Here is a 14,964-nt window from a genome sequence, read left to right on the forward strand (position 1 = left end):
AAAAAACTCATGACATACTATTAAAACAATGAGCTAGTCAAGCACTCTTCATAATGTGTCTAAACTACAATCAACATGTGGATTTAACTTGCACTATAATCTGTGGTGACAAAAGCTGACCCTTGCTGTCAGCATAAATTAAAGACATTTGTGGTTTTTAAGTATTAAAAGGTGTATTAAAAGTTGTGTATCTTTAAACAAAAACTTTAACATTCTGAAAAATATATCCATTAATGAATTCATGCAATTAAAGTGGTTTATGGCCTGTGGCCTACAGTAATTTGACTCATTTTATATTATTAATCTTTCAGAAATCACAGAATATTAGTCAGTTTTGTTGTTTCATATTGTAATGTACAAAACTGAAAAACCGGCCTATTAAAAACACACAAATCCAACGATGTAAAGACTAAAGTGACTTAACAACAAAAGCAATAACAACAGCAGCAATAAGAAATGTATAGACATAGAGAAAACAATAAACAACTGCAAAGGATTATATAATTATTTAATAAATAACTATATAATAATAAATAATATATATAGTGAAATAATTGTGCTTGTGTATGTAGCTCGTGTACGAACAGAATTGTAAAGTATTGCACAAGTTAATAAAAATAATTGAGTTTGTGTAGTTATCAGCAACATGAGGAAGAGGGGCAAACGGCAAAAGTCATAGAACAGGTCCTGTCATAGTTTAAGCACAACGCATCGCAGCAAAGCAAGAAACTGAACGTAAACAACAACAAATCAGGCAGATTTGTGCTGTTGTGGCAGAGTTTAAACGTAAGCCTCACTAATTTACTTGAACAACAAAAATATGTTTTCAAGAGTCATGGAGATAAGTTACCTGAAAGTGATGCACGCGATTCATCTTGTACTTTTTTTCCTCTTCTCGGCTCCAGTCCAGACTGCTGTTGTCTTTTCCCGGGCGTAGAACTGCAACTTGCATCAAGTGGACCGGACCGCGCTGCGCGTACACGAAAAAAAAAAGAAGTCACGTTTGTTTTTGCGTTCGTCATAAAATGAATTTTTAATATGTATTTAACAACATATCTATATATATGTTATTTACACTCATTGTATGTTAATACTATTAAATAAATGTTAATTTTTGAGCAACTGAGATGGTTCTCCCCTCCGGAGTTGAGGACCAACACAGCCTGCGTAGATATAGCAAACCAAGTCAGAGCAGTTTGGAGGTTTGGTGTTAGTATGGTGGTTTTAGTAGATAGATATAGAAATTAGTCTCAGAAGACGACGGAAGAATAAGTTTAAGTAGAATACCAGTATGTTGTCTTTCTCAAGCCAGTGACAAATAAACAACTGCCTTAAATATTAAACCACCATTCTTTCGAAATCAAGGTAGTGTTCAATTAATCAAGGTTTCCTAATTAGGTCATTTCGCCCAGCCCCTACAACAAAGTAAATGACACACATGAAGTTGTTGAATGTTATATCCTTTTTATTTTCTGCAGAGAAAGATGAATACAAAGTCTTCTGACATCATAAAAATAAGCTTTATATGTACATTCGATGAAAAAAGAAAAGACATTGAACATGCACAGGTGTCGTCTGCTCTGTGCGAATGGGTTCCCTGATAGAGGCAGATCTTGATCAGTCCGTCTGTTGTTCACTTTCAAGTTTAAAGTAAAACACAATTGTCAAATACATAAAAAGGCACCACTACCTTGCCCAACTGAACCGGTCAGATGCAAGAACAGTAACATTGATAGAACATCCACTTCTTAACCAGCAAATAAGCACTGTTTCGAAGCAAGTGTTAGTCTTGTCCTGTTGTCCTTGAGTGTCCTTCATCTTCTGTGTCTGCTATGACTGTGTCCAGAATGTGATCTGCTCTGGTGTTTGTTTCGTCCATGATCATGTGAACGGTCACGCTCACGGTCCCGATGGTCCCAGCGGTGGCCTGAGCCGCTGCGCTCCTGTTTGTGTTTGGCGTAGTCGCGATCGCGGACTCTTTCTCGTGAATTGCTGCGAGATCTGCTCCGTGACCTCCTCCTCTTGTTAGAGTGACGGCTAGTTTCGCTGGGTCGGTCTCGGTCTGTCCTGAGTTGACTGATGGGTGACGATCTTCTGGCTTTTTGTCGTGGAGACGGGCTGTGGCTGCTGTGAGAGCTGTACGTTCCTGAGTGGCTCCTTCGACTAGGGGAAAACAGAACATTGATTTGGCTTTAAATATTCACTTGATGTGTATGAATAAAAAAAATAGCATTATAGGAAGAAGAGAACTTACTGTCTGTGTGGAGAACGAGATGTAGAGCGAGATCGTGACCGGCTGTGGTTCTTGCCATTTTGAAACACTTTGCCGTCCTCCTTTTTTATACTTCTGTACGAGAAAATTAAAAAAAAGATATATTTTAAGTAGATAAATACAGTTCTGTAAAGCAGGTATGTGCTGTTATATTATCAAAAACTCTGGTGTAGTAAAAAAATCTAGGTAATGATCAAACAAATAACAAAAGAAAGGTTTCTGCAACTCTGAAATTTTGCATCTTGATTTGAATGGTTTTACCATAGTCACATAACATTACTAAAATTGTCACATAAATATTACATACATTTTGATGGGCAAAAATTAATCATGATTAATCGTATCCAAAATAAGTTTGTTTTGACAATATACCATGGTTAAGGATCACAAACAGTCCGGAACGCACGTGACCCACAGATTAATAACTTTTATTGAACTTGTAGGTTAATCCAACATTAAAACAATTGCAGAGAGATCGCTTCCCGCATCAATCACATGTGTGAAAGCATTTTGGCGTCTGTCATCATTATAATTTACAGGGACGAAGTTGTGGTGGGACCTACCTAAATGCGTTCTTAGGCTATTAATTAAAGGTGTTTTCGCTCACCGTTTCTTTAGCCTGCATTAAAGAATTCAGTGTAAAGCTGCACAATTAAACATCAAAAGTTCGTGATCTCAATTCAACATGAATGATAAATGATAGTGATTTGCATATGTTTATTAATCCTTCGAAGCGCTGCATTCAAATCTGTGTTTGATCGAGAGAGACATTAAGTTTACACTTTTTCAGTGAGTTACAAACGATTAAATAACAGAAGGACATGGAGAACAGTTTTTAGTTCAGATGTTTATGGTAAAGATTAAAATCACTGGTTAATGGAACTTGACGCAGGTGAATGTTGTAGCAATTACATTGTGTAACCAATGGGTGGCGACAAACAACCATCAAAATGATGTCACAATCAGTTTTCAAAAATGATTCACCTATAATGAAACAAAGTTTTATGAGTGAATTGTTGAATTATTAATTATAATTAAAATATGATCTGTTTTACAAGATGTTACCAATGGTTTTTGCAGTAATATTTTTGTATAAATGGAAAGCAAATGACATGTCTCATCCCTTTTTTGCCGATCCAAAAAAAGGCCCAATTTACAGTGCTAAGCAGATGAGTACACTCCTCAAAAATCTATCATATAAATTAATATTTTCTATAGGATGCTTTACAATATTATATTTGTGCATATACATTCGATTAGTCAGTACTGAAGCAAAATCTGGAGCTACACTAACAAAATAACTTGCGATAACAATCCAAAATTTGTTGACACTAATTTGTATTTAAGAGAAAAAAACTATATATATATATATATATATATATATATATATATATATATATATATATATATATATATATATATATATATATATATATATATATATATATATATATATATATATATATATATAAGACATCTCAATCATGTATTTAAATGTATTATGTTTGTATGTCTAAAGATGCTTGGTGACTAAAATATTATTTTCATAACTATCTGTTTAATTAAAATGCACCAAAATCTATTACCTATATTTACTAAGAAATGGATAAAAATATTCATTCATTCATCAAGTACTCATTTATGTTGAGCACTATGTGTGTGTACTGTGTGTATTTATCACACATGCATGTATATAAATTCACACATACATGCATATATTCAAGAAAATATTTATTTATATTTACATGTAAAATGTATAAATTTGATACAAATGATATATATATATATATATATATATATATATATATATATATATATATATATATATATATATAAATTAAAATATCTGTAACAAAATTGTTTTGTTTCCTTGTGTGTATATCACATATACAGAAGCATAAAACTAGGGGTGCACAATATATCGTTTCAACATTGATATCGAAATGTGCGTATCTGCAATAGTCATGTTGAGTCTGAATTATAGTTGAAAAGGAGCTACAGAACATGATTTGTAGAGTCACTGAAAAATGTAACCACAATAGAGTTTATCATTTGCATGTGTTTTTAAGGCATGTGACTGAGCATTTCAAGAGAGTTTAAACATTTGGCCACAAAAATTATGATGTTTGGGGTGTAGCAAATATTAATTGCATTTAATTATTTATACAATTCATGCAAAATGGATTTTAATCTTGTTTCTAGTTCAAATATCCACATTTCAAAGCAAAACAAGATTATTTTACTTACCCTAATGACAGGAAAAATTCCTAATTTTGAGTTATTTCTTCTGAAGGTGAAAATAATATTTTTATTAGATCTAAGAATTTTTCGATAATTGGACTAGAAATGAGAATGCAAAGAAAAGCCTTTTTTGGTATTGTTTTTATTGTACCTGAATAAACTGTCAAATAGAGCTATTTATTTTATGAAACTGTATTCATATTGCAATACTTAATCGGAGAAAAATAAAACATCGCAATATTAGATTTGTCCAATATCTTGCAGCCCTTTATAATACATATATGTCAAAACAAACTTTTATTTTGAATGTGATTTGTGACAATTAATCTTTTTCCAACACTAGTAAATATGTACATTTTCTTTCTATAATAAAATAAACTAAATCAATCGAATAAAACCTACATTTTTGTTTACTATGAATATACACAATGAAAGCCATAAAAAGCAAATTATGCCAATAATAATGTTATATGTATACAGTATGCATTAAAATATGTAAAAATATCAGTGCAAAACAATACCTATTTTAGTACACGTTAGTTATTTTTAAAATTTATTTTGAGTTCCTAATGCACAATGGTTTTGTTGTAGCTAAAAAAACTTTTGCATCTAAATATGAAGACTAGTTAAGATTTAATTGTAGAGATTATGAAAGACTATGAAATCCAAGGTCAGTAAAGAACTCTACATGTTAAAAGCATATTACAGATTTATCAAGAGATATAGATTGTGACAGACTAGCAAACAGCCATAAGTCACAAAAAATAACTACTTAATCAGCATTATTATAACTAATAAGGAGTATGCGGTGAATGTTAACACACTTACCCATTCAATGGGCTTTTGGCAAACAACTGTCTGTTCTCGGGCTCCTTCAGTTTAAAGTTTGGAGATTTATCCTCCATCTTCATGTCTCGAGGAGAAGCTGCAAAACAAAAACATGTTTAGCTGCTTGAGAATTGACAAGTACTTGCTTGCAGTAAGATTGATCAGTAACAAACATCAAACATACAGGGTTTGGACGCAGGGGAAAATCCACCAATGCTGGCGAGAGCTGGTGTGCCATTGGGATTCTGGCCTTTGGCTTTTAGTCTTGCCTCCTCCAGGAATATTTTCCTCTTCTCCACCTGCCTCTCAAGCTGTTCACTGTGAGGCTGAGAGATGGACAGAGTATTAACACCAGCATGGGACAAATAAACATACAAACAATAAATGAGCCCAGTTTATAATAATAAAAAACAAGCTACCTTTTCTCTAGAATACAACTTCATTGTGTTAATACAGATCTCTTTGATGTCCTCCTTGGTAGCACCAAAAAGAAGAAACCAGTGTGGTTTGGAAGGAAGAGGAATCTGTAGAGAAAACAACAACTTTTAATGAGACAGAATGAAGAGGTTAGTGATGTTACCCTTCACTATAAGCCACTAGAAAAGCCATTCATATATAGTCAAACCCAAAATAAGTCATACCCATGGCAAATTCTAACTTAAAGCTGTTGTTCAAATGCTGGGAAATACCTTGTACATCTTTATCTAGATCTTTTGAGAGAATCATATTTCCCGTCAAAAAAAAAAAATAAAAAGTTACTTGCTGGCTGAATAAAAGTCAGAGTTGACCAGGGGTATGAATTAATTCGGGCTTGACTATTTTATGATTCAAATCATTTTAAATGAATCACTATAATACTTGCTTGGAACAGCAGGGATTAATAAATATGAATAACAGGTTTACTGATTGCAGCAAATAAGTTGTAGCAAACAGTTTAAAACAATGGGTGTGAATGTTTATATTGAAGCTCATCCTCTTCCAAACCAGAGGAAACTTCATGTTCTTTATTTACTGTCATGGATTTAATGTGATTGTCAAAAAATGACAGAGAATGTGCACAGAAATGTAAATCACTCCACAGATGCAAACATGTCTTGTCATCATTTACGCATTACTGTCAACATTGCTAATAGACGAATTACTACGGTTGTAAACATTCAGGATATGCACGCAGCGAGGTTGCAGAAAAAAACGAGTGCTAGAATTTACAGCGAGGAAATGACATCCGATGCGGTACAGAGTTTGTTGTTGTCTTAGAAATAAGTTATATTGATTACATATTATATATATTATTTACATACTGCTTTCAGCATATTAAAACAGCTTGTCAGCCATTGATAAGCACAGTGATTCAGCAAAATTAACATTAAAGTGAGCGGCGTTCGCCTGACAGGTCCATTTGCGATAGCACCCTCCCAATGGATATTGGATAAGACGAAACGGCCAAGCATCTCATTGAAACTCCAAGTGTTTTTACAAGAGAGAAGTTAAAGGCCTACAAGTCTTTGGATGCCAACAATTTTGTTATGCGTGGTCACGTGCAAGAAATAATGTTCCATGATTACTAGATTCAAAACTATGTAGTGCTAAAAACGGAAGTTCTGCCTAGCCAAAGACAGGAACAGAAGACGGAGCTATACAAGGCCTGGGTAATCATCAACCAGCAAAACTACTGCATTCTGACAGTAACTGCACCTTTAAGGCAGGGTATGTGAGCTTACACTTTTACATTTCATTCTTAGCATTCAGTGTCAGCAGTTTAATTCACCATATTTAACTGTTTTTGCTGAAATCATTGCTGCAATCAAAAACGAGTAATGTGTATGATTCAGCATAGCGTGAACTTAACTGATATGAAATGAGAACAGCAGAGTCGAGCATTTTTAATTAGGCCCTCACTACATTCAGCTCCCTTTTAGCCAAAAACGTCTGCGGTTGGCATTAAAAGCAGTGTGGTGTACGGTAAAAGTAAAGTTTTCTATTTTTGAAATTTGGCATCCTACCGCACAACATGACATGTTTGCTATTGCAACCGGGAACCCGTGTGACATCATATGTGACGTAGGTTGGTAATTCGTCTATAGTATATTGTTATGCTTTTTGGAGTATGTTGTTGTATTTTGCATTGTTTAGAGCCAACACCTGAGCTTTTCACTCATCATACTACAACTGCTGCTGATGTGAGAATAAAAGTGATTTGATTTCATCTGCATTGTCATTTCCATCAGTGGAGCCAATTCGATTTCAGTTCACCATCAACTCTGCCGGGTTTAATTGTATTATTAAACCAATAAAAGTAAATTTAGGTACAACAGTGTCACGTTGACATTGAGAGAAAGCAATTTGAACATTTAACAAATTTGTTTAGATTTTCTAACTCTCTATTACTTTTAATGAGTATTTTACAGGGCCAGAAAACATTGATAAGCTAATGTTTCTTAAAAAAACAACAACTTACTAATAGCAGACAAAGTATTAGTAGTTTAAATTAGAGATACTCATTTTATACATATTTATTTTATTTGTAATTTGACATAATTTACATTTTGTTATCTGACATTTCTTTTAAATGTGCAGAAATTTTGCTACAATTAAGAATTAATAAAAATAAATAAATAAAAAATTCTAAATTCACAATTTTTTGTAAATTGTGAAAAATGAATCACGATTCGTATTGAATCACTACATACCTAATAGAGCCGAGGCATTAGTCTATGATAAAAATATACATCTTTGTGTAATCAATGTGCAAGCTGACATGATCAAATATGTACAGAAGCCGGTTTGCATTACTCAATATAAAAAACAAGGGTATTTTTTTTCAATTCACCATTTGAATTGCATTTGTATATTTGTATAGCATTTTTACAAAGTAGATGGTGTCAAAGCAGTTTCACATAAAAGATCATAGTAAATTGAAACTGTAGTTCAGTTTTCAAAGTTTGTTAAGTTTAGCTCAGTTCAGTGTGGTTTAATAATCACTACTGAGGGTTCAAACACTGAAGAGCAAATCCATCAATGCGCAGCTCTACAGATCCCGAACCATGCAAGCTAGTGGTGACAGCGGCGAGGAAAAAAACCTCGAGAGAACCAAGCTCAGATGGGATATTGGCGAGGGTAAAACCAAATGCAACTATGTGTCCCTCTTTTAACTCTGACTTTCTCAGAATTGTGACAAAATCATTATTTCTGAGCCACAAGATATTTACTCACATATTTGTTATAAAAAAATCTGAATTTCAAGTTTGTGTCTTGCAAATTTAAGCAATTGCAAGATTTAGAAGAATTGCATTTAGATAAACTTACAGTCTTTTTTGTCCCGCTTAGATATGGACTTATGAACTACATTTTACATCCCAATTCTAAGAAATTAAGCCAGAATTGAAAGTAAAACATCAGAAATGACATTTTTCCCCATAGTCAGATAAAATAACCCCCAAAATGCTGCTTACCCCCTCCCCCAATATCAAACTCCCCTATATGTGTGAATGTGGTGTAAACCCAGGGACATACCTGTAGTACTCGAGCAGCGAGGTAAATGCAGGCACACGCAATGGTCTCGGGTTCAAACCTCACAAATGCACTGGTTCTGAGGGCATCATTCATATAGTTCCTGAAACACACAAACAAGCACCTATGCAACACCTGCCATGCTCTCTCTCTCATACATATAGCTTCTTATGGAGACTCTTAACTTCATGTCCTTTCCCTCACTTTTTAAAACGTAGCTATGATGAAGGAGCTAATATAATTTGAACACATTTGAGCAATGAGTCATAGCAAAGTTTGTCCAAATTGAAACGCCAAATCAAAAAGATATGAGGAGAGGCAAGAATAGCTATATGGCAGATTACTTTCTGTAACAAAATTCACATGAAAGGGATTCATATGAAAACAGTAACATACCGTATATCAAAAAATATTTGGATTTAGAGAGGAAAAAAAAAAAAAAAAAGTGTACAACTAACTATAAACTCAGGGAAAAACAAAAACAAATCCTGGCCCCCCAGCAAAGCCAATGCCTTCCATTCAGAGAACCTCCGCTGAGAGCTCTCACTGGATTGGCTGGCAGTCTCGAAAAGGCCAGCCAATGAGGTGGGAGGGGTTCCTGGGTCTTGTGCCTGAGGAGTTCGGGTGTTTTCTGTGACACTTACCACCATGGGCTACCCTTTAATCAAAGAGTAGAGAAAGGACAAAGTTAAGCAGAGCTCTCCATAAGCCATAACCTCAATGATGTGCAACAAGTAAACAACACATGATTTTGTCCTGCATTGACAAAGACTGAATAGTGTGAACCTAATCTTACCTTTAGGCATACCAAGCTACAATGCAATTCATGCTTTATAATGCAGTGTTTCCACTAGGTCCTGTTGACACTTAAGTTTCAAGCTCTTTCACAAAAGTTCAAGCTCTTAGCAAATAAAGAAAGCTACTAGTGGAAACAGAGCATGAGTCCAACCAAAAACCTGATCCAATGTCTCCTCTATAAGGGGAAAAAATTCCAAGTCATAATTTGAAGGGCATTTTCACAAAGTCCAGAGGTAGATGAAAACACTTACCATGCTGTTTGAACCAGCATCTGATTCTTCTCACATTCCAGCACTTGCAGGTACATGACTATAATCTGAAATGATTGAAAACAGAAATATTAAGAGATGCAATAAGGATTTCAATGCACAGAAGATAATCAACTTTAAATTATAGTAAACAACTCACCTTGTGTGGATGTTTGACGTGAACACAGAAGCCCAGCTCCTTCAGGATACGACGCTCAGCTTTGATCACTTGGTTCTTGGTATTAATGTAATTTTGATCGAGAATGAGGGGGGTGCTCCTGTATCAACACACACGTACAGGAAAAACAAACAGAATTAGCTATTGTTAAACATGAAAAACTACATCTATGACATTGGCATGTGGTAACCGGTTTACCGCGGTTTGAAGAGAAAGGAGGGAAAAAAAATAAAAAAAAATAAAAATAAAAAAATAAATCAAGGTTCTAAAACAGCAAGATTTTTCTGTTAATTTTACTAACTTAACTTCTGTTAAATTAAATTTTAGTGTATTTAATTTTTTAGCTGACTATTTTATTTTGTTTTTTGAGCAACAGTAGAAAAAGACCCTCCACATCAAAAGCTATGGTTCCAAAATATTTGAAATGTTTCTTATAATAAAATATATTGTGTTCAATGGGGGAAAAGTTGTTGTTTATACCCAGACATTTAAAAAGAACAATTTAGAGCAGTAATAATAACAATACCATGATATTTTTTATCCAAGGTTATCATAACGTCACAATCTTATACTGGCCCATGCCTACTATGACATCCTTATCCTCAGATTTGTTTCATATTCTCCTAAAAGATAATACCAACTTAATCTTTTTCACCAATGTCAACAGAAAAAAAGGTACATTTTCAAAAATGGCTTCAGAAGTAGAAATATATATATATTTTAATTAATCAGAAAACAGGGCAGTGTTTGATTTTTGTTTTTAGTGTTTAATGCCATGCCAGCTTCTATGGCTATTTTAATGTTAAGTTAATGTATAATACAGTTATAATATTTGATCTTTTTATTTATTTAGAAAATATTCTAAAACTGTATTTGGTTTAAGTGTTAGAAATGTCATAAAAATAATGAACTGAATAGAAAAAATATCCTCTCAGAATCAAAGCAGACAATCTAACAGCAACATTACTATGTTGACAGTAATAAATCTTTGTTAAATCTTATTAATAAAACAAGTGTATCAGTGAAAATACTCATAATAAATTAATGACAGAGGAAATCTAAACACGACTTTTAGTCCGTAAGAGTAAATTAAATTACATTGAAATGTACAGTAGTCCACATTTTAAGTGGATCAAAAAAGTTTTTTAAAAACATGTTCTACGGCAAGAATGAATGTTACTTAACGTTACTTATATGACAACTTTGATGACAGGTTTTGGTTCAATTCAGATGTTGACTACTGCATATTGCGGCTTTATAACACTATCCCGGTTAAATAAAACTACTTCTCAAAACGTAGATACAACAAATACTTAAAATCATGTGTTCGACTTACTTTTTGCCCTTTCCTTGTTTCAAATGGTGGAAAACGTTGATCACATCTCTCACTCGTCTTGGCGACTCCTCGATCTTTGATGCCAAGTTCACACAGGCCATAGCAACAATCTGTTTTAAAGTGAAACCACGTTAAATGATTTCATGAAATGGTTTCGGTCACATTTTAAACAATATTATTTAATCCTAGCTTACCTCAAAGCTGTGCTTTACGAAGGACTTTGAGAAAAAGAATCGTTGAAAAATAACTTGTCCCGTCGCCATCGCCACCTACGCAAAAACATCAAATAACAATACATCAACAAACACATTCTCGTCAATTAACGTAAATAACATTGGACAGAATTATAATATCTAATAAAACTATTTAAAAAATAACGCGAATAATCTTAAATAGCATTTCAAAAATGCGTCTCGAGTCATCTGAAGGACTCGATGGAAGACAAAGGCCGCCGGTTTCACTGTGCCGGTTTCGGCTAAGTTAGTCGGCTATGCTAAGCGGCTCGTCTTCCGTGTTTAGATAACTATAAGCCGAGCTAACGAACTAATTCTTGAATATAAACACATTTCAAAACTAACCTGTGGCAGACGAAGAAGAATCCCGGCTGACTGAATGCGTTCGCAGCCCAGAATCCGTAGGTTTGTCTCGGTCTCATGGTCGAGGCCATCCAGCATGGACGGGGTCGTGCTCAGCCTGTCTTCGGGTATGATCGAGTTGTCGATGGCCAGAAACACCTCCGAATACACTTTATCGCCAATAAGAATGCCTTGGTTATTTGGTGGTGGAGTGTTCAGATGAGGAGATAAAATGCCCAGAGACATATTTGATGGTGTAACTCGCTATCACAAAACGTAGACCTTTCGTCTGCCAGGCGGAAATGGCAACGTTTCGCGATTGACGCAATTCAACGGCGGAAGTGACCTCAAAGTCGGTGACGTCAGTTGTTGCGTTGGAACAGTGAAATCCCGTAAAATAACGCGATGCTGTGTTGGTGTGCTGCGAGAATGTAAGAATTTAGTAGCCTACATAATGCTATTTCTTTAAATTTAGAAAAAGAATGTAAGTATATGATATGATATGATATATGTGATAACTTATACACACACACACACACACACACACACACACACACACACACACACACACACACACACACACACACACATATATATATATTCAACTGAATTAACCATTGGAATCGAGAGTCTCCTATCAATATAGGAGTTGACTGAGAAAGGTAGAGAAGAGCAGAAGCAGCAGATGAAGTAATGATGATAAAGAAAGAGCAGAGTTTATTGAATAATCTTAGTTGCGTATAATTCAATGCTCACACTTCGTCTCACCACGATAAATCCAACAAGTGTTATTATACCACAAGCAACAGCAATGGAAAGTTACTGCTTCACAACATTGTCCAGTGACAATACAGACCATGAAATGGAGACTCATATTCTCTTATCTCTTACTCATGAAAACAAGTGTCGCTTGAATCCATAATATTATAACAATATGGAAAAATAAAATGATAACAATAAAGCAATAATTATAGGAAAATAGTAATAATAAAATATAAAAACATAATGACAAATAATAATCAATAATAATAATCAAATCTTTAACTAATAGTTAATAAAATGATATAATGATAATTATACAGTATACATGACGAATGATCACATGATTAAATAAAATTGAGATTAGAATGGCTCCATCTCTATCTATTTTTAAATCACTCCTAAAACGTACCTATTTAGCTTGACTTTTTAATGTTATTTTAATAGTTCTACTGCTTCATTTTTTAATTTATTCAGTCGTTTCTGTTGGCTTATTTTTATGTTTTTATATTCTGTCTTTTTATTTTACTTTGACTTATTTACAGCACTTTGGTCAGTCGTGACTGTTTTTAAATATGCTCCATAAAATAAATGAACTTAAACTTAAATATGATTAAATGAAATAATTAAATGAAGAATAAATTAGTAAAACAAATTAATTTAAAACACAACACAAATAAATGGTTGCTTACTTAAAGCAACACACACATAAGTTTGCTGCAAGGATTCTTAGGTCCTTAGTTAGATTCTTCAGATATATAGATAGGTAGATAGACAGACCGATAGACAGAGATAGATTGATTTAGTGTTCTGTCACTCTGTGCGGCAGGTTCCCACAGGGATGTGATATAATCCATCACTGTCTTGCCAAGTACCAAAGTAATCACACCATCATAACTGAGACCTCCACCACGATGAGGACTCATCACAGAAACTGATGAGACAGCTTACTGAGGGGACATGATATGCCTTGACACATGGTCAACAGGACATATGAAGATAACTGTTGACTCCTTTGAAATCTTGACCTCCTTTTTATATCGATGACAAGGTGAAAATAATCACTGGTTGGACTTAAAGCATATTTTCTTCAACAGAACGGCTATTTGTGTTCAATAATTCTGTTTTTGTATGATTAATTATTGGGGAATTAAAAATAGTGAATAATTTGATGAAGATGGTCATCTTTAGTCATATTGATTATAAGTTACTATGCAAAAATGTCAAATAGTTGTCATTAGAGTATTTTTGTACTGTCTGCTTAATATCTGCTTACACTTCATTTTGATGGTTACCTAACAGGCATTCTGCAGACTATAAGTAACCTAGCAAGTACACATCAGCTCATTCGACAAACACTAACCTTAACTTAACAGTCTACTAATACTCTTATAAGAGTGAGTTGTCAAGTAGTTGCAAAAGTATTTAGCCAACAGGATGTGTATAATGAACACTTGATATAAGGTTTTGTCTTCATTAGCATTAGCACTGCTGCTGTTATATCTGGCTATACTCGCTAACAAATAAAAAGATAGCCTTGGTCCTCTTTGCAGTGCACCAGGCAGGAAGTAAGAGAAATGCCAGCTGTCACTATACTCAGTTCAACCCTGTTGCGTTTACCCATTTGCCCCCTTCATCTCTTAACCATATCCTGAGATGCTTCTAAAAGTAAATAAGTACACAAGACAATATTATTGATTGAACAGCACAGATTTCATTGAACAAATATTTTGTAAAAGATGGAGTAAATCTATTTCTTGGATTTATTACAGCGTTACTGTTTCATAGTTCATAGTAATTTGGGGGTAAATCTTTTTATTATTATTATTTTAAATAGAGAAGTTGTGCAAATGCTATTTTCTCAATCCAAATGAAAAAAAAAACAAACATTTTGATGTTTCTGCCAGCAAGCAGTAAATCACTGTTTTTATCAGTGTGTTTTCACAATCTTCTCCTTTTGCCTGTGGTTGTTTTGTGAAATGCATGTCCCAAGTTACAGAGAGAACAGTAAACAAGCCTACTGTAGACAAAAAAGTCCTGCTGCAGTAGCAGTTATATTCAGTGAAACAAATATTCTTCTTCTTTTATGAATTAAAATCACAATAAAACCCAATTCTGACATTGGAAACAAAAACACAAGAAATTAGAGTTGCCAGCATTACACTTATATGCATTATTTTCCTCTGCTGGAAGACTTACATCTCATGAGATTTCCAAAT

At 34.0% G+C, this 14,964-nt stretch overlaps 1 protein-coding gene across 1 annotated transcript; it reads right to left on the reverse strand.

Annotated features, from left to right (window-relative positions):
- Window positions 1-1,444: 1,444 nt before the first annotated feature.
- Window positions 1,445-12,318, reverse strand: ccnl1b (cyclin L1b). Its single transcript, XM_056478214.1, has 11 exons — window positions 11,990-12,318; window positions 11,606-11,680; window positions 11,412-11,521; window positions 10,058-10,175; window positions 9,901-9,965; window positions 8,855-8,954; window positions 5,761-5,865; window positions 5,526-5,667; window positions 5,342-5,438; window positions 2,255-2,347; window positions 1,445-2,163 (listed from the first exon to the last, which is right to left on the reverse strand). Exons 1-11 carry the CDS (start codon window positions 12,230-12,232, stop codon window positions 1,815-1,817), a joined length of 1,497 nt encoding a protein of 498 aa, XP_056334189.1. The 5' UTR covers window positions 12,233-12,318; the 3' UTR covers window positions 1,445-1,814.
- Window positions 12,319-14,964: the final 2,646 nt, after the last annotated feature.

This window comes from Danio aesculapii, chromosome 2, assembly GCF_903798145.1.
Source record: "Danio aesculapii chromosome 2, fDanAes4.1, whole genome shotgun sequence".
In the NCBI taxonomy this organism is placed as follows: domain Eukaryota; kingdom Metazoa; phylum Chordata; class Actinopteri; order Cypriniformes; family Danionidae; genus Danio; species Danio aesculapii.

What these genes read in the sequence shown, in the direction of transcription:
- ccnl1b (XM_056478214.1), bottom strand. Translation starts at nt 12,232, where the DNA reads ATGTCTCTGGGCATTTTATCTCCTCATCTGAACACTCCACCACCAAAT. An exon ending in TCGCTGCTCGAGTACTACAG is followed by an intron (nt 5,866 to 8,854) that starts GTATGTCCCTGG and finishes TTTTCTCTACAG; the next exon opens with ATTCCTCTTCCTTCCAAACC. An exon ending in TCTCGTTCTCCACACAGACA is followed by an intron (nt 2,164 to 2,254) that starts GTAAGTTCTCTT and finishes GTTTTCCCCTAG; the next exon opens with TCGAAGGAGCCACTCAGGAA.